General features: G+C 45.6%; 1 protein-coding gene across 1 annotated transcript in view; it reads left to right on the forward strand.

Annotated features, from left to right (window-relative positions):
* The window catches only part of lrpprc (leucine-rich pentatricopeptide repeat containing), a 79,341-nt gene that overhangs the window by 46,463 nt on the left and 6,788 nt on the right, over window positions 1–26,090 (forward strand). Inside the window, exons 26-34 of the mRNA XM_035801099.2 lie at window positions 2,916–2,984; window positions 3,062–3,152; window positions 4,049–4,191; window positions 10,143–10,311; window positions 10,513–10,639; window positions 12,288–12,376; window positions 12,517–12,721; window positions 22,535–22,671; window positions 22,906–23,021. Of these exons, the coding sequence (XP_035656992.1) occupies window positions 2,916–2,984; window positions 3,062–3,152; window positions 4,049–4,191; window positions 10,143–10,311; window positions 10,513–10,639; window positions 12,288–12,376; window positions 12,517–12,721; window positions 22,535–22,671; window positions 22,906–23,021 (1,146 nt within the window). The remainder of the gene's footprint in view (window positions 1–2,915; window positions 2,985–3,061; window positions 3,153–4,048; window positions 4,192–10,142; window positions 10,312–10,512; window positions 10,640–12,287; window positions 12,377–12,516; window positions 12,722–22,534; window positions 22,672–22,905; window positions 23,022–26,090) is intronic.

Raw genomic sequence — 26,090 nt, forward strand, 5'->3', positions numbered from 1 at the left:
CTTCGTACAAGTCCTGTTTTCTTGATTCGTTTTCTGTGTCTTTTGTTCGTGTCAGTCCATCCGCCGTCTCTGCTTTCAGGCCGTTCCCCCGACACACACTCCAAACGCTTGCAGCTCAGGAGTCTATTCTTCCTCACTGAACATTTATTTAGACAAAACCATTCAGATGTTTAATTATCCAACCATCCTAATCTCCCAGCTCAATTCCCCTGTCTTCTCTGTCCACTTGCATGACTGGATGGATACCAGTTAGTACGGATTAGTGCCATGAGGTGTGTGTCTGTGCGTATTCTTGTTTTAAGTCAAATGGGGGTATTTGTGTACCGTGTGTTGTATGTGGGGCGGAAGCTGGAACGCAGATGCTATAACCATATGTGTGTGTCTTAATGCAGATATTAATTTGACCATAGACACAATCCATGCCGTTTAGGATTACACCCTTACCATTTCCAGAACTGTGCCCTCATACGATCCTTATTAAAGTTCGGTAGATGTAGTGGTTGTTGTTATTGTTGTTCTGGGCTGCAGCAGGCTGGCTGGCAGCGCCCATCCTAAGCCTCTTCCTGGTTATTAAAAACTCATCAGATGAGGAGGCTTTGGTCCGGGGGGGATAAGATGAAAATGATGTCGGTGAGGATGGATCGACAGTAGAGGGACGGTCACTCGATAAGGAGGGGAGCAGGCGATTTAGTTATTTGGCCCTGAACGCCTTTTAATATCCTGATTCTTCAGGATGAGAATAATGCTATCTGCTGGAACTGTGTGGCTCTCGCACTCTCTCTCTCTCAACTTTACCAGATCATCTATGTATCATGGTGTCCTGGCCCTGTGACAGGGCTTGCCAAAAGCTGCTTGTCCCCTCTGAGTTTCTATAAGGAGGATTTAGGACATGAACTATGATTTGCAAACCCTCTTAAATATTGACATGCTATTATTGTGTACTAATACCCCTCTAAGAATGGAACGTACAGTCCCTGTTCCATATCGTCTTAGAAGGGGAGGTTCCGACAAGCTTCAGATGATACCAGACCAACACAAAACATTTAGTGTTTTTCATTTCAACTTCAATATCTTCTTTTGGCTTTTTGTTTTGTCATGAAATGCCTTCAGTTCCATTGACATTCTTCTGGTTTTGTATGTTTGTGACAATCTGTTTCAAATGTGGGCAGTTGGATTTAGGCCTACAGGGGGTCTCCTTTCTGGTCTATTGTGAACTTGTGACTCACTACATGTTGTTGTGTACTGTGCTTAATGTCTCCATATTGTGCAGAACTTTGTATTGAGGCTAAACGTAGAAGAGAACTCTCTACCTGGTCTGTGTGTATAAATAGCTGCGAAGTGGTCTCATGTTGGACCGGTAGGTCAGAATCAGAAAAAGCTCTCGTTCTCCCAGCCAGATATCCTCTCCATGTGAACTCTGCCCCCTAACTCTGCCCACTAATTAAAATGAGTGATATCTGGGAGGTCAGATGGATGACTGAGATCTATCACAGAGACCTTTCCTCTTCAGTGGAGCTTCAAGTGTCAGAACAGAGAGGCTCGCCGCTGACTCTGTTTTGTATAATTGCAAGGTGTTTAATTGCAGGTAATTAAATGAAATACAATAGAAATGGGTACCACTTTTTGGTTATGGTTAAGGTTAGGTGGTTTTGTTAAGGGGTGGGCACCATTAGGTGTGTGTGTGTGTGTGGGGGGGGGTGTAAGGTGGGTTTTGTGTAAGTGGGGAGTATTAATTATAAGTGTCAAATACAAGAAATGGAGATTGTTGAGCATAATTTGTGAGAGGGTAGTATGACTACGTGAGGATGAGTATAGAAAGGTTATGTGAGTTTGTGTAACAGTCACTACTGCATTGTCTTTGCTGTGGGTGTGTGATGTCAGCTTGTTGTGGCACTCTAGTCCAGACAGCATAGTCAAAGGGGCTGAGTTTCATAAACCACAAAGCAGCAGGCAGGAGATTGTCTTAATAATCTGACCTAGATGTCCTTTTGGGGATTGGGATATGTGCTGGAAGTGAAAAGTAGAGAGTGTGTGTGTGAAGCGGGAGGAAGAGGGACTTATCACCATGGATTTTATGCCCGGGAAGATTTGCCCTCGGGGGGCTTAGATCCCTGGCTGGAGGGGTGGGGGGATTTCCTGTTTGCTGTAGAAAAAATATGTACCACTTGCGCTCGGCCTTATTTACTAAGCAGATTAGACGCGGTGGCGGAGAACAGAACAAATTGTAATTTGTCCTTTGGCTGGTTGTATAAGACCATAATGCGTAGTCTTTTTTTTGATCAAGTAGCCATGGTCCTGCAGCACAGGGGGATTGAGAGATCTTGGTCATAGACAGATTAACATGTCAGGGCAGAGTGGAAGAACCAAGGGACTATCTCACTCTGATTGACTGGAGCACTGATGAAATGCTATCCCATCTCTAACCCCTTCCACCCCACCCTCCCTAGCCTTTATGAACACATATCACTCCAAAAATACAGTGTGCTTATGCCACCCTCTCAGTGTGCGTGTCCAAAGGGCATCATACCATAGTATTATCCAGAACCATTATTATATGGCTCTGGTATTATCCATATACACCCTTCATCTTCTATCTTTTTCATGTGATTCCGTTTCTGGTCATTTTGAGCCTGTTGGATATTACTTTCTTGTATAACTCACAGGGGGATTGTTCTAGAGTTGAGCTATTCAGATATTCACTTCTGGGAAATTACAGGAATGTATGGGTTTAATGTGCGTTAAATCATATACTCAATCATGAGGTATGAAATGGAGGTCACTGTATGTTTCAACGTGTTGGATTTGTGATGTACTCTGTACAGTATGCAATACAGAAAGGTTTATCAGGCACTAGTTGATTTAACATAAACCATGCTGTATTTGTTTTAAATAAGTCCTTTCTTTTGGTCCCACAGACACCAGGTTTAAGGGCTAGACCAGGACGCCTGCAGTGGTACGCTGAGAAGTGCATCAACGGCAACCAGGTGAGAGAGAGACCACACACAGTCGCGCGCGCACACATGCACACGCACCACGTCTAAAGTATTGTGTCCCTGTGTAGATGGAGTCGTTGGAGAGCATGGTGGATATGACAGCCAAGCTGTTTGAATGTGACCGCGATGAGCTGTATCACTACGTGTTGCGGCTCTGCAGTAAGTCCCCCTCAACCTCCATCCCTACTCTTCTCTGACTGGGTGGCTTTCCTGTCGACATCCTATTAAGTTACTATTCAATTAGTATTCTAATCGGGGTTGTGCTCAATTCGAATCAAAGGCAGTCAATTCAGGAAGTAAACGGAAATTTCAACTAAATGATTGAAAAAGGGGCATCTATTTTTAATGGCTTCTCGATAAAATGAACAGGATATGATATTTGTCAAATCACTTCCTAAATGGACTCCCTTCAATTCGAATAGAGCCCAACCCTGATTCTAACGTCTTTCCTGTATCTCACCATCGCTGTATGGATGGACTGACTGGATCTACATTCTCCAAGTTTATGAACCTCACTTTACCCCTGACTGGTTATATTAAGCCCCCCCAACTATCCCTGAAATCACTACTACTTCCCGCCCATCTCCTCTTCTCATGTGACCGTTTAACCTTTGCCCCCCAAATCCCTGGCAGCAATGTGGCGTAACCCCAGGGCCATTTTGTGTGTGAGAGAATGGGTTCAGAATCCCAGTATCCACAGATAGTGTATGACTAGATTACATCTCGTGAAGATTGAGCTTTTTTGGAACTGTTTGCCCAGTTCAGCCCGGGGCAGATAAAGCCTGCTCGGATACAAATCAAATCAGCCCAGAGTTAAGTGTCTGGCTGAGGAGGATGAGCAGATTAGGCCTTTTCTACCTTGATTGCTCTCTCAGCATTAAGCAGCATGAGTGTCAACAAGGAATCTTGATGTCTGTGTGCGTATACACGTTAATGTGCATGTTTTGTTTTTTATTTAACCTTTTATTTAACCAAGTAGTGTCGTTTATAAAATACATTTTTGAAGAGTTTGTGTGTGTGTGCGTACATGTGATCATGCTCTTTCTCACCCTCAGAGGACACAAACGACTGGCGCAAGGCGGAGGCCACCTGGACCAAGATGCAGGAGGAGAATGTGATACCAAGAGAGAGGACCCTGCGCATACTGGCTGACATCCTCAAGAGTAATGGACAGGAGGTGCCTTTCGAGGTGCCTGAGGTAAAAAAAGCCTTCTGAAATCACTTACTGCTCTGCCACCACTAGTAAGCACAGCTCTCCTTTTATTTCTATTCCATCAAATCAGTCATTTTCCCAAATCAGTGTTTGCTTCATTAAAGCTCATCCTCATCCTCTCTGCTGATGTTCAGTTTGTTGCACAGTGAATCGCGGGCAGGATGCTACCTTTTAGTACCTCCGAGTTTATTATAGGCTTCATTATCATTGGCTTGCCATGGTGCCCCCTCTGTCCTGGTTGACTCCTAGTTGGTTGAAATCCCTGAACTAGTCTGATTTCTCCGCACCTCTGGCGACAGTCCGTCTGAAACAACAAATCGTTGTATTTTAGCTACAGCTAGGGTAAATTTGAATTTGGGATGATCATTGGGACAGGAATTAATACTAGCCCCTAATGCCCAAATAATTCAGCCACTGCTAAATAACACCATGTCTTCTGCTGCTTAGTGGACTTTAGCACAAGTCTCTAGAGGACTCTGGCAGAGGCTACTGGAAAGATGTGACCAAATTACCCAGCATTCCCTCTGCTTGACTGCACCCATTTCCTCTGTTGATTCAAAATACATTATTTCTCCATTGGAATACATTATTTTCCAGTTGTGTCCATGTTTGTTTGTCTTGTTGGGGAGGCCTGGAGGGAGATGAGACTCAAAGTGATGGCTTTAGCCCTTGGAGATGACCCTTGTGATCTGAGGCTCCCTAGAGTTGTCAACCCCCACACCCCCTTTTAGCCTCCCCGGCCCGTATGCCTAGCCTAATTTACCCCAGGCCAGCGTAGCTTAACCCCCTCCCCCGGTCGCTGAACGGGTGACTGAAGATTGAGGGGCCCTACAACAGTCTACTTAACACACACACCTCACTCAAAAAAGACGCATCGCAATTCTAATACATAAAGGGACATTTTTCATGACATGCGCAAAAGGTTCCTGCAACGTGGTTGTAATTAGTGTCATTGATCAGGCCTATACCCGTGCTAGAGACTGAATGACAAAGCCTAGTCACTAGCACGAATAGAAACCAGTACAAAACACCCCCAAGTTTGTGTTTTTCCACGGAGTACAGCCCATGTGCCGGTCGGGTCAAATCCATTGTATTGAAACTCTGGAAAATCCTCAAATGTGATCCAAATCTACCAGAGTTCACAACATGTCCCCCTCTAATTTGTTTTCGCCGTGCGCGCATTCTTGCCGATTCCGTTACGCACAGCATGCAGCAAACCAAGAAGCGTGACGCTAGGCTCCCAGGCCCTCCCAATGGAAACTACAAGAGTGGCCACTGTACATTGATAATATGACCGATACAACAACAAATCCCACCCAAGAACAGGTAAAGAATATAAAATCTAAAGCTTCATTAATTGTAGCACCACAAAAGTCCTATACATGTTTAAATGCCTCTGTGCTGCTGTTTATATTGGTCAAACTAAGCGAGCATTGAAACATCGCATCGCAGAACTTAATGCTGCTATTAGAAATAAGAAAAGATGATGCTATTGCGTGCCACTGCATCGAAGCCAACCATGGCTCACCTTCCTCCCTGCTCTTTGTAGCCATAGAACACGTCCAAGTTTCACCAAGACGAGGTGATATCGAACATAACTAAAACATTCTGGCATTGTTTTTTCATTATGTACCGGCTGCACGACCATCCACTCAAGAAGAAACAATTGTCCAGCGCACTGATAGAGAATTCATAATTTAAAAAGTAACAAATATTTTAGTCTTAAAGAGAGAAGACTATTCACTAGTCAAGGGTGTAATGGTACCATGGAAAGCCTTGCTGACAGCTCTCTGTAGGCATTTAGAAGAAATGTCTGTGGTCTACAACCACTACAAAATAACACAAGGTATTTTTTAATACGTGGTGTTATTTATATGTATAGTAAGTAGTGGCAAGAGAACTGTTGATGCTACATAAGGTTAATAGCAAGTAACAACGAGAATAGTTGAAGATGCACATGGGTAATAAGGGAGATTACCGAGTGTGTTTGGGAATGGTACTAAGTGGATGTGAAGTTGTGTGATTGTGAGATATGACATGTAAAGCTGATTGATATTTGGATAATAAGCTGATTGATATTTGGATAAGAGGTTATTTTTTTGGAACCTCTCCAGTGTATGGATAATTAACAATGATACATTTAAGATGGACTTTGAGTGTCCCTCTGTAAGAATTTCCACAACACACAACAATTTCCACAACGGTTTGGCCTACAAACTAATATGGAAAGATGAGGACTCTCACAAACACTGTTCTCCGTTTTGCTCGAAGACCCCCATAAGTCAGTAACACTGATGTGCCAGCTTCTGTCTGTAGCATCCAAACCGTTTTGGGCTACAAACATGGCATCCAGCTTCTGTCTGTAGCATCCAAACCGTTTTGGGCTACAAACATGGCATCCAGCTTCTGTCTGTAGCATCCAAACCGTTTTGGGCTACAAACATGGCATCCAGTTTCTGTCTGTAGCATCCAAACCGTTTTGGGCTACAAACATGGCATCCAGCTTCTGTCTGTAGCATCCAAACCGTTTTGGGCTACAAACATGGCATCCAGTTTCTGTCTGTAGCATCCAAACCGTTTTGGGCTACAAACATGGCATCCAGCTTCTGTCTGTAGCATCCAAACCGTTTTGGGCTACAAACATGGCATCCAGTTTCTGTCTGTAGCATCCAAACCGTTTTGGGCTACAAACATGGCATCCAGCTTCTGTCTGTAGCATCCAAACCGTTTTGGGCTACAAACATGGCATCCAGTTTCTGTCTGTAGCATCCAAACCGTTTTGGGCTACAAACATGGCATCCAGCTTCTGTCTGTAGCATCCAAACCGTTTTGGGCTACAAACATGGCATCCAGTTTCTGTCTGTAGCATCCAAACCGTTTTGGGCTACAAACATGGCATCCAGCTTCTGTCTGTAGCATCCAAACCGTTTTGGGCTACAAACATGGCATCCAGTTTCTGTCTGTAGCATCCAAACCGTTTTGGGCTACAAACATGGCATCCAGCTTCTGTCTGTAGCATCCAAACCGTTTTGGGCTACAAACATGGCATCCAGTTTCTGTCTGTAGCATCCAAACCGTTTTGGGCTACAAACATGGCATCCAGCTTCTGTCTGTAGCATCCAAACCGTTTTGGGCTACAAACATGGCATCCAGTTTCTGTCTGTAGCATCCAAACCGTTTTGGGCTACAAACATGGCATCCAGTTTCTGTCTGTAGCATCCAAACCGTTTTGGGCTACAAACATGGCATCCAGTTTCTGTCTGTAGCATCCAAACCGTTTTGGGCTACAAACATGGCATCCAGCTTCTGTCTGTAGCATCCAAACCGTTTTGGGCTACAAACATGGCATCCAGCTTCTGTCTGTAGCATCCAAACCGTTTTGGGCTACAAACATGGCATCCAGTTTCTGTCTGTAGCATCCAAACCGTTTTGGGCTACAAACATGGCATCCAGTTTCTGTCTGTAGCATCCAAACCGTTTTGGGCTACAAACATGGCATCCAGCTTCTGTCTGTAGCATCCAAACCGTTTTGGGCTACAAACATGGCATCCAGCTTCTGTCTGTAGCATCCAAACCGTTTTGGGCTACAAACATGGCATCCAGTTTCTGTCTGTAGCATCCAAACCGTTTTGGGCTACAAACATGGCATCCAGCTTCTGTCTGTAGCATCCAAACCGTTTTGGGCTACAAACATGGCATCCAGCTTCTGTCTGTAGCATCCAAACCGTTTTGGGCTACAAACATGGCATCCAGCTTCTGTCTGTAGCATCCAAACCGTTTTGGGCTACAAACATGGCATCCAGTTTCTGTCTGTAGCATCCAAACCGTTTTGGGCTACAAACATGGCATCCAGCTTCTGTCTGTAGCATCCAAACCGTTTTGGGCTACAAACATGGCATCCAGTTTCTGTCTGTAGCATCCAAACCGTTTTGGGCTACAAACATGGCATCCAGTTTCTGTCTGTAGCATCCAAACCGTTTTGGGCTACAAACATGGCATCCAGTTTCTGTCTGTAGCATCCAAACCGTTTTGGGCTACAAACATGGCATCCAGCTTCTGTCTGTAGCATCCAAACCGTTTTGGGCTACAAACATGGCATCCAGCTTCTGTCTGTAGCATCCAAACCGTTTTGGGCTACAATCATGGCATCCAGTTTCTGTCTGTAGCATCCAAACCGTTTTGGGCTACAAACATGGCATCCAGCTTCTGTCTGTAGCATCCAAACCGTTTTGGGCTACAAACATGGCATCCAGTTTCTGTCTGTAGCATCCAAACCGTTTTGGGCTACAAACATGGCATCCAGTTTCTGTCTGTAGCATCCAAACCGTTTTGGGCTACAAACATGGCATCCAGTTTCTGTCTGTAGCATCCAAACCGTTTTGGGCTACAAACATGGCATCCAGCTTCTGTCTGTAGCATCCAAACCGTTTTGGGCTACAAACATGGCATCCAGCTTCTGTCTGTAGCATCCAAACCGTTTTGGGCTACAAACATGGCATCCAGCTTCTGTCTGTAGCATCCAAACCGTTTTGGGCTACAAACATGGCATCCAGCTTCTGTCTGTAGCATCCAAACCGTTTTGGGCTACAAACATGGCATCCAGTTTCTGTCTGTAGCATCCAAAACGTTTTGGGCTACAAACATGGCATCCAGTTTCTGTCTGTAGCATCCAAACCGTTTTGGGCTACAAACATGGCATCCAGCTTCTGTCTGTAGCATCCAAACCGTTTTGGGCTACAAACATGGCATCCAGTTTCTGTCTGTAGCATCCAAACCGTTTTGGGCTACAAACATGGCATCCAGTTTCTGTCTGTAGCATCCAAACCGTTTTGGGCTACAAACATGGCATCCAGTTTCTGTCTGTAGCATCCAAACCGTTTTGGGCTACAAACATGGCATCCAGTTTCTGTCTGTAGCATCCAAACCGTTTTGGGCTACAAACATGGCATCCAGTTTCTGTCTGTAGCATCCAAACCGTTTTGGGCTACAAACATGGCATCCAGCTTCTGTCTGTAGCATCCAAACCGTTTTGGGCTACAAACATGGCATCCAGTTTCTGTCTCTCCGTCAGTGAAAAGCCATTGGTTAACTGAGCTCATAAAGCTCCCTCCTCACTCTCCTGTGAAACTCCACCTTGCGCTTCATTTCCATGTGCTTGTGGAACAGACTTCCAGTACCACTCACAATCCCAGATCTCTGAGGAACTCGGGAGGACCTGACCCAAAGCCACATGTTCAACCAGTTCTAGATGTACCATAATGCATTCTAAACATGGAATGTTGAGAAATACACAAATGGCAATAAACCAAAACCTGGTGAGAATACACTTGCATTCTTACCCATGTCAATATATGTGATGGTCTTTCAAGGAGATATTGATGTGCCATCCATGGTCCTGACTGATGAAATTGCTGGGTGTAAAAGCTCATTTTAGAAAAATGTAGAATCTTCAATGGCAGAAGCAAGTCATCTAGTCTTGGGGTTGTTGCAACCAAAACTGAGTTGCAAATCAACGCTGTGGCTCTTAACCAAGCATTCTCAATACAAACATTCTACCTACTTTGCTTTGAGTGATTTTGTGTTTTCATGATTCAGAATTGCCACGACAAAGAAAAATAGTGAAATTAAGTGAAGTACTAAAATCAGTTTTACATTGAACTCGACAGACATGCACCAATCACCCAGATATGTTGTGAATAGGTTGTGATATGCAATTTGCGACTCTCTGTTTCTATGCTTCATTGTAGAATTATGAAACACAGATTCACTTGCGCACGCACACACTATTCTATGGGATAAGCATGCTCTTGTGTGCCTATCATTTGTGTACCATAGGGGCCGTTGTTTTTGTATCGTGTGAATATTGACCCATATTTTACCAGTGACTGTTTTTGATAGTAGTTATTCACAGTATGTTGTACTCTACCTTTCCATAGGTATGGTATGAGCAGGCTGTAGACAGAGAAGCACAGTCAGAGACCAAGCCTGAAGGGTCAAAGGGCAAAGCCACCAAGTCAGCCAGCACCCAGGCTGCTACTGCAGAGAACAACCCTGCTGACTACCAGTTCAGACTGCTCACCCTCTGCAAGAAGGGCAAGGCTAAAGGTATTGCTGCCAGACCTCCATGGGTAATATTAATACAGAATGTCCCATGACCACTGAGACATGTTTTACGAAACATGTTTGGTTGTCCTGTTGACATGGTGGATTGTTGAATGCTTTTCATATGTTTCCTGATGGTGATCTCTATCAATCCCTCTCTCCTGCTACATTTCTCATCCTCTCTCCCTCTGTTGGTCTGTCCAGAGGCCTATGATATGCTGAAGGATATTGATAGGAAGGGTGTGACCCTGGGCCCGGCCCCCTACGACAGTCTGATCCGGGCTCTGCTGGCCGAGGGTAGTATGGAGAACGCCATGGTGGTCAAAGAGATGTGAGTTTGTCTGTGTGTGTTCACCAGTCAGTACGTCCTGTGTCCTCTCCCTCACTCCCCCTCTCTATCTGCCAGTGGTCCTGACAAAGAAACCACACACTTTTGCAGTGGGCTACTTCCACACTCGGAGTCAAATTCTGGTTTGTCACAGGTTAAGCTTACAGTATACAGGTCAGCCAGGGTTCTTGAATTAGGTTTGAGATTACCAAGTGATTGTGAATTGACCCTTAACCCTGCTGGATGTGAACAGCAGTGGTCTGGTAAGCCTCGGAAGCGCTTGAGCCCCTTCCTATCGCCACAGATTAATTTGGTTTTCTGGGAAGCGGATGACTTTGCACAAAAATGACAATCTTCTGCTGATTAGTAATGTATCGTGTGTGTGTTTTTTGGTTGTCCTGGGATCTTAGTAGCAGGAGTTATCCCTTTTAAAAAACGAGAGCGAAATTAGGTTCTCATCGCTCATAACACATGACTGATGATCTGTCCCCTTCGAGCAGGAGAGTCTTTGTATAATCCTCTTCCCTCGCTCACTGCCCTCGGGTGGCTGTTGAAGTTCCCTATGTGTGTCTGTCTGTGTGTTTATGAACAGTTAGTAGAATTACCACAAGGACTCAACGCATACCTTCCACATTACACACACCACATCCCCACCTGTCCCCCTTTGCTCCAGAACTCTAGGTACCCCTACGTCAGGCCAGTATAGGGCATGACTTAACCCAGGGTTTCTTAGTCCTGTGAGGGACCTTGAATTTATCAGAGAAGGGATGCAGTGGGGGTTGGTTTAATCATGTGGGAAGATGATCAAGACGCCAGTAATAATTCCCCTAGTGTGTATAAAGCCCAGTCTCTTGCGTGTGGATGACTTAGACAGGGCTGGAGCCAGATGGGCCCAAGGCTGGGTTGGGGAGAGGAGGAGGGGCTGCATCATAACTGAGCAGTGGGGCGCTTAGCAGAGATTAAGGGGATTGGGATGGAGAGAAATGTGGGAGGGTCAGAGTGGAAGTTGGGTGGAGGGGGGAGACCCCAGAGAGAGGGTGAAAAGAGTGCAAGAGATGGGGAGGCTAGAGGGCAGCGACAGGAGGGATTTTCTTTCCTTGGGATTGATAAGAATCACTCTGACCAAGGTTTCCGCAGCAATCTGTCCGAGTGTGCAGAGGGCTGGTGGTTGGTCGGCGCGGCGATAAGGAGCATGAGGCCAACGCTCAATTGAGCAGCCAGATTAATCCGGTCGGAGACTGTAATAATAAAAGGGAGATTGATTGAGGTATTAGTGGCTCTGAAATGGGGGAAAAAAAGATGTCTGAAAGGACAAGGGGATAGACTGAGGGATGGAGGGAAAGGGACATTACCTAGGGTCTCATCACTGCAGCAGCTGTTCTCTCCCTGCCCAGCCTCAGAGGAGACTCACCGCCCCCCACACTCGGAGCTGGAGAGGACCTCAGAGGGAGTAGTCTGAACACCCGGTTGTTTTGTAATACTTCTATGGCCAGACTTGATTGTCAGTCGGACTAACTTTCACTCTGTCCCTCTGTTTCAGTGTTATTTTCTCCCTCTTCTATTCCCATTTCAGTGGAGTGGAGGGTTGTTCACCTCTGCTGTAAGGTTGAAGATTGTTGACTTATGTCTGTTCTGTCTGTCTGTTCCTCAGTGCCGTAGGCCGTGTCCCAGGGTTCAAGCTGAATGACATAGCCAACAGCCTTCTCATCATTACACAGGTCAAGAGAGGGCTAGCCAAAGGTGGGTTTTTGTGTGATATGTGCTCAAACACACACACTGAGTTTCTTTGTTGCATACATTCTGTTGCATACATTCTGTTGCATACATTCTGTTGCATACATTCTGTTGCATACATTCTGTTGCCTTCCTCCCACCCTTAGATGGCATGTCCACACTCAAGTCCATGCTGCAGGGAGACCAGGTGCCCTCAAAACTGTCCGTCACACGATTGGTCCAATCCCTCGGTAGCCATGGGGATGTTCAAGGCATCCAGGAAGTGGAGGTTCTGATGAAGGGGTTGGGCACGCCCCTCAACCTGTCAAGCATGGTCTTTCTCAACAACACTGCCATGGCACACATCAAAAAGTAAGGTTCATCTACTCACCGACTTAGCACTCAATCGCGCCCAGCTTTATGAAGGGATATTGTCATGCTGTTATCAAGGGTTTCAGTAGCATTGCAGTAAACCTGTTTCTCAATGCTCTCAGGGTTAAATATCTCCTGGCCTCCAATACACAGCGGGGTTACCCAACTGGCACCCTGCAGGTGGTTTTATTTGGTCCCCCAAGTTTCCTGAGCAAAAATTTTCATTGTTGTACATAAATACTGTAAAAACACCAGGAAGTCAGATCCAATTCATTTTAATTTTGGAAATCTGTTCCAAAGTATTCCCACGCAGAATGGAGGTGATTGTATACAAATAATAATTCATAACAATTGATTGAATTTATATAGCACTTTTCTGCCTACTGGCTCTTTATGTACAGTGCATTCGGAGTGTATTCTTCAACAGCATTATTCTACAATTTGTTACATCGTTTGTTCCCTTCTCAATCTACACACAATAAAATCACATTTATTTATCAAATGTATTTATAAGGCCCTTCTTACATCAGCTGATGTACAGAAACCCAGCCTAAAACCCCAAACACCAAGCAATGCAGGTGTAGAAGCACGGTGTCTAGGAAATACTCCCTAGAAAGGCCAGAACCTAGGAAGAAACCTAGAGGAACCAGGCTATGAGGGGTGGCCAGTCCTCTTCTGGATGTGCCGGGTGGAGATAACAGAACATGGCCAAGATGTTCAAATGTTCATAGATGACCAGCAGGGTCATATAATAATAATCACAGTGGTTGTAGAGGGTGCAACAGGTCAGCACCTCAGGAGTAAATGTCAGTTGGCTTTTCATAGCCGATCATTCAGAGTATCTCTACAGCTCCTGCTGTCTCTTGAGAGTTGAAAACAGCAGGTCTGGGACAGGTAGTACGTCTGGTGAACAGGTCAGGGTTCCATAGCCGCAGGCAGAACAGTTGAAACTGGAGCAGCAGCACGGCCAGGTGGACTGGAGACAGCAAGGAGTCATCAGGCCAGGTAGTCCTGAGGCATGGTCCTAGGGCTCAGGTCCTCCGAAAGGGAAAGAAAGAGACAAAGAATTAGAGAGAGCATACTTAAATTCACACAGGACACCAGATAAGACAAGAGAAATACTCCAGATATAACAGACTGATCCTAGCTACTGACACATGAACTACTGCAGCATAAATACTGGAGGCTGAGACAGGAGGGGTCGGGAGACACTGTGGCCCCATCTGAACGATACCCCCGGACAGGGCCAAACAGGCAGGATATAACCCCACCCACTTTGCCAAAGCACAGCCCCCACACCATTAGATGGATATCTTCAACCACCAACTTACCATCCTGAGACAAGGCCGAGTATTCCCCATAATGACAAAGCTGAAATAGGTTTTTAGACATGTTAGCAAAGTTTTTATTTGTAATAAACATCAAATTTACAGAAGTAATCAGACCCTTTACTCAGTACTTTGTTGAAGCTCCATTGGCAGCGATTACAGCCTTGAGTCTTCTTGGGTATGACGCTACAAGCTTGGCACACCTGTATTTGGGGAGTTTCTGAGATGTTTCTACAACTTGATTGGAGTCCACCTGTGGTAAATTCAATTAATTGGACATGATTTGGAAAGGCATGCACACCAGTCCCACAGTTTACTGTGCATGTCAAAGCAAAAACCAAGTCATGAAGTCGAAGGAATTGTCCGTAGAGTGCCGAGACAGGATTGTGTGGGGGCACAGATCTGGGGATGGGTACCTGCAGCATTGAAGGTCCCCATTCTTAAATGGAAGAAGTTTGAAACCACCAAGAATCTTCCTAGAGCTTGTCGGCCCGGGAGAGAAGGGCCTTGGTAAGGGAGGTGACCAGATGGGAGAACTTTCCAGAAGGACAAACATCCCAGCTTTGATGCATCTATACTGACCTCGCCTTCTGGATGATAGCAGTGGCTCGGGTGGTTGTTGTCCTTGATGATCTTTTTGGCCTTCCTGTGACATCTGGTGCTGTAGGTGTCATGGAGGGAAGACCACGCCATCCTCTGGAGAGCCCTGCGGTTGCGGGCGGTGCAGTTGCCGTACCATGTGGTATACAGCCCGACAGGATGCTCTTAATTCTGCATCTGTAAAAGTTTGAGACTTTTAGGTGCCAAGCGTCCTAAAGTTCAAGAGGCGCTGTTGTCTTCACACTGTCTGTGTGGGTGGACCATTTAAATTTGTCAGTGACGTGTACGCCAAGGAACTTGAAGCTTTGCACCTTCTCCACCACGGTCCCGTCGATGTGGATAGGGTGGGTGCTCCCTCTGCTGTTTCCTAAAGTCCATGATCAGCTACTTAGTTTTGTTGACGTTGATTTAGAGGTTATTTTCCTGGCACCACACTCCCAGAGTCCTCACCTCCTCCCTGTAGGCTGTCCCCTCATTGTTGGTAATCAAGCCTACTACTGTTGTGTAGTCTGCAAACTTAATGATTTCAGTTGGAGATGTGCCTGGCCATGCAGTCCTTGGTGAACAGGGAGTACAGGAGGGGGCTGAGCACGCTCCCTTGTGGGGCTCCAGTCTTCAGGATCAGTGAAGTGGAGGTCTTGTTTCCTACCTTCACCAATTGGTAGCGGCCCATCAGGACGTCCAGGACCCAGTTGCACAGGGCGGGGTTCAGACCTAGGGCCTCAAGCTTAATGATGAGCTTGGAGCATAATATGGTGTTGAATGCTGAGCTTATAGTCAATGAACAGCATTCTTACATAGGTCTTCTTCTTGTCCAGATGGGATAGGGCAGTGTGCAGTGCGATGGCGATTGCATCGTCTGCGGATCTATTTGGGCAGTAAGCAAAGTTGGTCTAGGGTGTCAGGTAAAGTAGAGGTGAAATTATCCTTGACTAGTCTCTCAAAGCACTTCATGATTAAAGAAGTGAGTGCTACTGGGCGATAGTCATTTAGTTCAGTTACCTTTGCCTTCTTGGGTACAGGAACAAAGGTGGCCATATTGAAGCATCTGGGGACAGCTGACTGGGTTCGGGAGAGATTGAATATGTCTGTTAACACAGCAGCCAGCTGGTCTGGGCATGCTCTGAGGACGCGGCTAGTGATGCCGTCTGGGCCTGCAGCCTTGCAACGGTTAACACGCTTAAATGTCTTACTCACGTCGGCCATGGAGAAGGAGAGCCCACAGTCCTTGGTAGGGGGCCGCGTCGGTGCACTGTGTTATCCTCAAAGCGGGCGAAGGTGTTTAGCTTGTCAGTAAGCAAGACATCTGGTTTTCCTTTTGTAGTCCGTAATTGTCTGAAGACTGAGCCGTTGAATTGCAACTTCACTTTGTTTGATCTCTATACTGACGTTTTGCCTGTTTGATTGCCTTGCGGAGGGAACAACGACACTGTTTGTATTATTCCATATTCCCAGTCACCTTGCCATGGTTAAATGCGGTGGTTCGCGCTTTCAGGATTGCGCAAATGCTGCCATCTGTCCATGGTTTCTGGTTAGGGTAGGTTTTAATAGTCACAGTTGGTAGAACATCTCCTATACACTTCCTGATAAACTCTGTCATATTATCAATATATTCGTCAATATTATTCTCGAAAGCTAACTGGAACATATCCCAGTCCGCGTGAACAAAACATTCTTGAAGCGTGGATTCTGATTGGTCAGACCAGCGTTGAATAGTCCTTAGCACGGGTACTTCCTGTGTGTTTCTACCTATAGGGAAGGAAGAGCGAAATGGAGTCGAAGTCAGATTTGCCGAAAGGAGGATGCGGAGGGCGTTGTAGGCATCCTGGAAGTTGGAGTATCAGTGGTCAAGTGTTTTTGCAGGATATTGTCCTGGGGGGTGTGAACAAAGGATTCGCTTCGGGAAAGTCGTAGTGCTGGTGAGTTACCGCCACTCTGATAGCTTCCCGGCTATATGTAATAACACTAAACAAATCTGGGCTAATAATGTAAGTAGTAATACATAAAAGAGCTAGAAGCGAGGCAGCCCTCTGTCGGCGCCATTTCTCTGCAGCACTCCACCAATCAGGCCTTTATGATAGAGAGGCCAGATAGATTTCACTCCTCAGTAAAAGGCACCTGACAGACCCTTTGAGTTTGCCAAAGGGCACCTAAAGGACTCAGACCATGAGAAACAAGATTATCTGGTCTGATGAAACCAAGATTGAACTCTTTGGCTGAATGCCAAGCATCACATCTGGAGAAAACCCGGCACCATCTCTAAGGTGAAGCATAGTGGTGGCAGCATCATGCTGTGGGGATATTTTTCAGCGGCAGGGACTGGGAGACTAGTCAGGATCGAGGGAAAGATGAACGGAGAAAAGCTCAGAGATTCTTAATGAAAACCTGCTGCAGAGCGTTCAGGACACTCAGATTGGGGTGACGGTTCACCTTCCAACAGTACAACGACCCTCAGCACACAGCCAAGACAACGCAGGAGTGGCTTTGGGACAAGTCTCTGAATGTCCTTGAGTGGCCCAGCCACTCCGCAGAGAAGAATGTGAGAAACTCCCCACATACAGGTATGCCAAGCTTGTAGCATCATACCCAAGAAGACTCTAGGATGTAATCATTGCCAAAGGTGCTTCAACAAAGTACTGAGTAAAGGGTCTGAATACTTATGTAAATGTGATATTTAAGTTTTCTTTGTTTTAAATACATTTGCAAAAATGTATAAACCTGTTTTTGCTTTGTCAGTTGGGGTATTGTGTGTAGATTGATGAGGGGAAAAAACGGATTAAATCCATTTTAGAATAAGGCTGTAACGTAACAGTGTGGAAAAAGTAAAACGGTCTGAATGCTTTCCGAATGCACTGTATGCCAATTAGGAATGAGGGGGATGATCAGGTAACCATGATGGAATGTGGCCAGGTTGGGAATTTAGCCATGACACCAGTGTGAAAACCCCTTACGAATGGGATTTTGAATGACCCTGGCCTCCAATACCCAGAGGGTTAACAATACCCTGGCCTCCAATACCCAGAGGGTTAACAATACCCTGGCCTCCAATACCCAGAGGGTTAACAATACCCTGGCCTCCAATACCCAGTGGGTTAACAATACCCTGGCCTCCAATACCCAGAGGGTTAACAATACCCTGGCCTCCAATACCCAGTGGGTTAACAATACCCTGGCCTCCAATACCCAGAGGGTTAACAATACCCTGGCCTCCAATACCCAGAGGGTTAACAATACCCTGGCCTCCAATACCCAGTGGGTTAACAATACCCTGGCCTCCAATACCCAGAGGGTTAACAATACCCTGGCCTCCAATACCCAGAGGGTTAACAATACCCTGGCCTCCAATACCCAGAGGGTTAACAATACCCTGGCCTCCAATACCCAGAGGGTTAACAATACCCTGGCCTCCAATACCCAGTGGGTTAACAATACCCTGGCCTCCAATACCCAGAGGGTTAACAATACCCTGGCCTCCAATACCCAGAGGGTTAACAATACCCTGGCCTCCAATACCCAGAGGGTTAACAATACCCTGGCCTCCAATACCCAGAGGGTTAACAATACCCTGGCCTCCAATACCCAGAGGGTTAACAATACCCTGGCCTCCAATACCCAGAGGGTTAACAATACCCTGGCCTCCAATACCCAGAGGGTTAACAATACCCTGGCCTCCAATACCCAGAGGGTTAACAATACCCTGGCCTCCAATACCCAGAGGGTTAACAATACCCTGGTCTCCAATACCCAGAGGGTTAACAATACCCTGGTCTCCAATACCCAGAGGGTTAACAATACCCTGGCCTCCAATACCCAGAGGGTTAACAATACCCTGGCCTCCAATACCCAGAGGGTTAACAATACCCTGGCCTCCAATACCCAGAGGGTTAACAATACCCTGGCCTCCAATACCCAGAGGGTTAACAATACCCTGGCCTCCAATACCCAGAGGGTTAACAATACCCTGGCCTCCAATACCCAGAGGGTTAACAATACCCTGGCCTCCAATACCCAGTGGGTTAACAATACCCTGGCCTCCAATACCCAGTGGGTTAACAATACCCTGGCCTCCAATACCCAGAGGGTTAACAATACCCTGGCCTCCAATACCCAGAGGGTTAACAATACCCTGGCCTCCAATACCCAGAGGGTTAACAATACCCTGGCCTCCAATACCCAGAGGGTTAACAATACCCTGGCCTCCAATACCCTGGCCTCCAATACCCAGTGGGTTAACAATACCCTGGCCTCCAATACCCAGAGGGTTAACAATACCCTGGCCTCCAATACCCAGAGGGTTAACAATACCCTGGCCTCCAATACCCAGAGGGTTAACAATACCCTGGCCTCCAATACCCAGAGGGTTAACAATACCCTGGCCTCCAATACCCAGTGGGTTAACAATACCCTGGCCTCCAATACCCAGTGGGTTAACAATACCCTGGCCTCCAATACCCAGTGGGTTAACAATACCCTGGCCTCCAATACCCAGAGGGTTAACAATACCCTGGCCTCCAATACCCAGAGGGTTAACAATACCCTGGCCTCCAATACCCAGAGGGTTAACAATACCCTGGCCTCCAATACCCAGAGGGTTAACAATACCCTGGCCTCCAATACCCAGAGGGTTAACAATACCCTGGCCTCCAATACCCAGAGGGTTAACAATACCCTGGCCTCCAATACCCAGAGGGTTAACAATACCCTGGCCTCCAATACCCAGAGGGTTAACAATACCCTGGCCTCCAATACCCAGAGGGTTAACAATACCCTGGCCTCCAATACCCAGAGGGTTAACAATACCCTGGCCTCCAATACCCAGAGGGTTAACAATACCCTGGCCTCCAATACCCAGAGGGTTAACAATACCCTGGCCTCCAATACCCAGAGGGTTAACAATACCCTGGCCTCCAATACCCTAGGGGAATACAGCACACACAATGTCACACAGAGGAATGTTTATGAAGAGGTTGCCACTACCAAATAGTCTAAACTCTCACCAAATATGAACAACCTAACCTGGGACCCCAACAAGCTAACACTTAACCCTTCTCCCTCCTCCCTTCCTCTAGTTCTCCCCCCTCCCTCTACATCCTTCCCTCTCCTTCTCCACCAGCCCACATGAATATTTAATCTGTGTCTGAATCCACTGTGACTGCTTTGACTGAGTCTGAATAATTTACAGAGGTCCATCTCTAAATGTGGCGCTCCTTTCTGGACCCTTCCCTCTTAACCAGTCAGCTCGGCTCAAATCGTGCCGCCCCGCACGTGTCACAGCTGCTTAGGCCAATCGTGGTGGGGGTGGGGTCAGAGTTCTTCCTGACAGGCCCAGGCAGGCGAGAGAGCAGGGAGTGCTGCCCAATCGGGCATGAGCGCCTTTTCACTTCCGCTATCCTATCGTCCTGCATCTTGGCCCTGGGAGCTAGGTGGTGATGACACCCCCACGCCACTGTTAGCGGAGAGAATGCTAATGCAGCCGATAATAGTTTGATGCACTTTGTTTTTCTCTTTCTGTGTTTGGATGAATGATGGGGGGGACGCTCCTCGTATATTTAGAGAATATTTAATCATACCTCCCTGTATGCATGCCCTCATCGACCTCTCTACTCAATTCAATTCAAGGGCTTTATTGGCATGGGAAACGTGTTAACATTGCCAAAGCAAGTGAGGTAGACAACATATAAAGTGAAAAAGAACAAAAATTAACAGTAAACATTACACATACAGAAATTTCAAAACAGTAAAGACATTACAAATGTCATATATATATAGTGTTTTAACTATGTACAGATGGTTAAAGGACACAAGATAAAATAAATAAGCATAAATATGGGTTGTATTTACAATGGTGTTTGTTCTTCACTGGTTGCCCTTTTCTCGTGGCAACAGGTCACAAATCTTGCTGCTGTGATGGCACACTGTGGAATTTCACTCAGTAGATATGGGAGTTTTTCAAAATTGGATTTGTTTTCGAATTCTTTGTGGATCTGTGTAATCTGAGGGAAATATGTCTCTCTAATATGGTCATACATTGGGCAGGAGGTTAGGAAGTGCAGCTCAGTTTCCACCTCATTTTGTGGGCAGTGAGCACATAGCCTGTCTTCTCTTGAGAGCCTTTCTCAATAGCAAGGCTATGCTCACTGAGTCTGTACATAGTCAAAGCTTTCCTTAATTTTGGGTCAGTCACAGTGGTCAGGTATTCTGCCGCTGTGTGCTCTCTGTTCAGGGCCAAATAGCATTCTAGTTTGCTCTGTTTTTTTGTTAATTACTTAACACATTGGAAATAATTATATTTTTGTTTTCTCATGATTTGGTTGGGTCTAATTGTGCTGTTGTCCTGGGGCTCTGTATGGTGTGTTTGTGTTTGTGAACAGAGCCCCAGGACCAGCTTGCTTAGGGGGCTCTTCTCCAGGTTCATCTCTCTGTAGGTGATGGCTTTGTTATGGAAGGTTTGTGAATCGCTTCCTTTTAGGTGGTTGTAGAATTTAACGGCTCTTTTCTGTATTTTGATAATTAGTGGGTATCGGCCTAATTCTGCTCTGCATGCATTATTTGGTGTTTTACGTTGTACACAGAGGATATTTTTGCAGAATTCTGCGTGCAGAGTCTCAATTTGGTGTTTGTCCCATTTTTGTGAAGTCTTGGTTGGTGAGCGGACCCCAGACCTCACAACCATAATGGGCAATGGTATGACTGATTCAAGTATTTTTAGCCAAATCCTAATTGGTATGTTGAAATGTATTTTTCTTTTGATGGCATAGAATGCCCTTCTTGCCTTGTCTCTCAGATCGTTCACAGCTTTGTGGAAGTTACCTGTGGCGCTGATGTTTAGGCCAAGGTATGTATAGTTTTTTGTGTGCTCTAGGGCAACAGTGTCTAGATGGAATTTGTATTTGTGGTCCTGGTGACTGGACCTTTTTGGAACACCATTATTTTGGTCTTACTGAGATTTACTGTCAGGGCCCAGGTCTGACAGAATCTGTGCATAAGATCTAGGTGCTCCTGTAGGCCCTCCTTGGTTGGTGACAGAAGCACCAGATCATCAGCAAACAGCAGACATTTGACTTCGGATTCTAGCAGGGGAGGCCGGGTGCTGCAGACTTTTCTAGTGCCCGCGCCAATTCGTTGATATATATGTTGAAGAGGGTGGGGCTTAAGCTGCATCCCTGTCTAACCCCACGACCCTGTGTGAAGAAATGTGTGTGTTTTTTGCCAATTTTAACCGCACACTTGTTGTTTGTGTACATGGATTTTGTAATGTCGTATGTTTTACCCCCAACACCACTTTCCATCAGTTTGTATAGCAGACCCTCATGCCAGATTGAGTCAAAGGCTTTTTTGAAATCAACAAAGCATGAGAAGACTTTGTCTTTGTTTTGGTTTATTTGGTTGTCAATTAGGGTGTGCAGGGTGAATACATGGTCTGTTGTACGGTAATTTGGTAAAAAGCCAATTTGACATTTGCTCAGTACATTGTTTTCATTGAGGAAATGTACGAGTCTGCTGTTAATAATAATGCAGAGGATTTTCCCAAGGTTACTGTTGACACATATTCCACGGTAGTTATTGGGGTCAAATTTGTCTCCACTTTTGTGGATTGGGGTGATCAGTCTTTGGTTCCAAATATTGGGGAAGATGCCAGAGCTAAGTATGATGTTAAAGAGTTTTAGTATAGCCAATTGGAATTTGTTGTCTGTATATTTGATCATTTGATCTCTATCTCTCTCTATCTCTGTTTTACTGGTTATTTCCTTCCCAGAAAGTTCTGCTGCTACTTCCCCCAGCGGATACATTGAGGTCTCATTGAAGAGATTGGATCCTTTTTTCTCTTCTGTTTTTGACCTAGCGAAATGCCTATATTCTCTCTCTGTCTCTCTGTCTCTGTCAGTGGAGACCTGGACTCTGCAGTGGAGGGCTTGGAGGCTGTCTACACACAGGGTGATGGGCCTCAGGGTCCGGCTGCCAGCATGGCCTTTGTCTTCAGGAAGGTGTTGGAGGAGAACAATGGCGCTGCTCTGGATAAATGTAAGGAACACCAACACCTGTATAACGTCACCCGCCCACCTTCAGACAATGTGTCTTTAATGTCCAACATGGTCCCCACCTTCATATAGAATTTACTTCAGTAGTTGATACTCTTGGAACAGACCATCAGCAAGCAGTGTACCAACCTGTATACCCTATAAGATCAATCTTCTCATTAACCTTGCTGAGTGAGATCTATGTTGATTGTGATCCTGTCTGTGTGTCTCTGTGTAGTAAGTGCCATGGCAGAGAGGCTGGCAAATCACTTTTCATCGTACAGAGCTGCTTCAGACCTCTTCCTACAGCTGCTGGAGGCTAACATGGTAGAGGACGCCAAGTTCATGCTGGCCGTACGTATCCCACTCACCCAGTGACATCAGCCACTATATTCAATCAGTTTGAGTTATTTGTCTCTGTGTGTAGCTCTCATGGCTGGCTGCCTGTCTGTTTCTCTGTCTCTGTGTGTGTGTTCATGTGTGGGTAAACATTAGGAACACCTGCTCTTTCCATGACATCGACTGACTAGGTGAATGCTATAATTCCTTAAATCTGTGGGTGTTGCTCTCGTGGCTGGCTTTCTATCTATTTCTCTCTCTCTCTGTGTCTGTTCATGTGTGCGCAAACACGATTTTTGCCTGGATTTAGCAGTCCCAGACAAGTTTTTGAGCTCCTGGACAAAATGCCCATGTAGTTGCCTACTCGGGGTGCGCGGTCGTCTCCAACGCTCCTTTAATGTGAGCGGGTCACACTCAATCTGAGCGCTACCGATCTTGTCTTTGAGCAGTCCCAGACATCCCCATATTTTCAAACAGTGCTCTTGTAGTGTGAGATGTGCAATGACACGTTTTGAGCACGATGATCAGCAATAGCCAATGAGAGCTTGCCAGAGAAGAAGCCAGTGAGATGTTGTTTTTCATCACCCAGAATGTGTAGACTCTTGAGCAGGAGTGACGACCACTACTAGTGTGCGTTTTGTTCTTGCCAAAGTGTCAAATCGTTACAGCTCTGACGTTTCACAAGCAATGTTATTCCATTCAAAATGTTGGCTATATATTTGAACTCCGTATGGAAAGTGTGAATATCTGACTGAAAACGTTTGCGGCTGATTTGAGCCAGATCTTGTTGTAGTTATGTTAAGTGAGCAACACTACAGGAAAGCTGGTCCTTTAATGTAAGAGGCTCAGCCATTTTTAGCATTTTGAAAGTTGTGTAGTCTACACCCAGCTTTATTGATGTCACTTGTTAAATCCACTTCAATCAGTGTAGATGAATGGGAGGAGGCAGGTTAAAGAAGGATTTTGAAACCTTGAGACAATTGAATGGGCAAGACAAAATATTTTAACAGTGCCTTTGAACGGGGTATGGTAGTAGGTGCCAGGTGCACTGGTTTGAGTGTGCCAAGAACTGCAACACTGCTGGGTTTTTCATGCTCAACAGTTACCCGTGTGTATAAAGAAAGGTCCACCACCCAAAGGACATCCAGTCAACTTGACACAACTGTGGGAAGCATTGGAGTCAACATGGACCAGCATCCCTGTGGAACGCTTTTGACAACCACATTTAGGTTGTTCTGAAGGCAAAAGGGTTGTATAATAATGTGTTAATAACTGTATTTTGATTTCCGTGCACATATCGATAAATCCACAATCTGGATAAAGGCAAAGGTTATTTAGCATACTTTGACTTCAAATCACCCTCAGTCACATTGAAATATAGATCACCTTCGCATCACAAAGGTCGATGAGTATAATGTACTTTGAACATATGCAAGATTGATCGGTTTGCTCAGTTATATGTCATTTAAATGTAGCTCGAGCCACATGAACATTGAGAGGGAGAAGGATCAAAAGAGACCTTCTGGTGCCCCTCTCCTCCAGATCATGTTCCCCTTGAATTCACATGTAATTATACTGCTGCTCAATGATTAACAAAGATGCTTGATTCCAACAGAGACATGAAAATGAACACAGATACTCTAAGTTCATAAGAAATTAAAGCCAAATTAGAAGAATCCGTGTTTCGTGTAATATGCATCTCCTTGAGCATATTTAGCAGCTTGGCTGGTATTTCTGCAGGCCTCTCCCAGGTTTATTGTAACGGAGGAACAATTCTATCCTATAAGAAACTGTTAGCTAAACTCTGAAAAGCTTTTAACCAGGCAGATGACAAGTGTGTTGAATGAAGTCATTAAGAAGTGAGTTGGACCAGAAGTCAGTGAGGCAGGGTCCTCCTAGACCTGCTCTGGGAGGTGGGGTGCTGGGGGTAGAGATATTCTGACATTCCCTGCTTATCCAGAGCTTTTAAGCAGCCGGGAGGGAGTATGTTCGTCTGGGATCAGGGATACAGGGGGTTGCGTCACGGCCAGTCTGGCTTCTGGATAAAACGGGTCCTAGCGGAGAGAGCTAGCGACTGGAGGGAAGAGGAGAGTGGAGGAGTGTTGTTCTAATTGCCTGATTGTACTAAAGCCATTCTGCCGCTGAGTGACTCTGGCCCTCTGTTTAATACGCTGCTACTCCGCGCTGCGGTTAAAAGCCTCCGGGGCCGCCGCTTTTAATTCAACCCAAGGAAAGAAACACAGCGTTCACGAATGGCTTGTAATGTGACCTCATTGCCACTGAACCCAGAGAAGACTCCGAGCACGGCAGGGTTTAATGCGGCACTCACACTTTTCATAGTCTTTACTTCTTACCAATTTTTTTTAAGGTTACATCTTTAGCCCGAAGCAAATCCCTCTTAATTGTTTTATATAAAAAAAGTATTTCTAAATCGAAGCCCTGAATTTAAAATGGCTGCTTTGTGATAAAGAGCCTGTTTACATACATTCTTTCGTAGGTTTGAACCTTGGTTGGTTTCACTCATTCTCTCCTCGTTATGAGAGCTACTTCCCCTACCTCACTTCCTGCCTCTGGTAATTGACTAATGACAGAAAGTAAAGGTGGTGAAGTAAATTACCCCCTAGAATGCTACAGCGCAGTACAGATTCCAATCAGCCCCTTTATGTTGCTAAGTGTAGATAATTATACTTTAAAGTGAACAGGCACTGTACATTTTTAAATTTGATAAAGAAATAAGTAGTTATCTGGCTGACACCCTGTTGGCGGTGTAATGAACCTAGAACTGCAGAGAGCTGTCTGGAGTGCAGGGCATATAATAAAAGGCCTAAAGCAATTCAAAAACACTTAAGACACAAAACGCGCACGGCACAGCAAATAGAACCCTGTTCACAAGCAGAGATGCTCTCCTACAGTACATGTACCCTTGTGTGGTTGTGTGGTTGCACATTTGCATGTCTGCATTTGTTTCTGCACAGTCATTAGCTAAGTTTCTATCCAATTGGTGAATATTCCTAAATCCTGCATTTTCCAACCAGAGACATGTTTCCATCAAATTTGCTTGTTGTTGAGGAAAGGCTGTGTGTG

The sequence above is a fragment of the Oncorhynchus keta genome, chromosome 24 (genome assembly GCF_023373465.1).
Source record: "Oncorhynchus keta strain PuntledgeMale-10-30-2019 chromosome 24, Oket_V2, whole genome shotgun sequence".
In the NCBI taxonomy this organism is placed as follows: domain Eukaryota; kingdom Metazoa; phylum Chordata; class Actinopteri; order Salmoniformes; family Salmonidae; genus Oncorhynchus; species Oncorhynchus keta.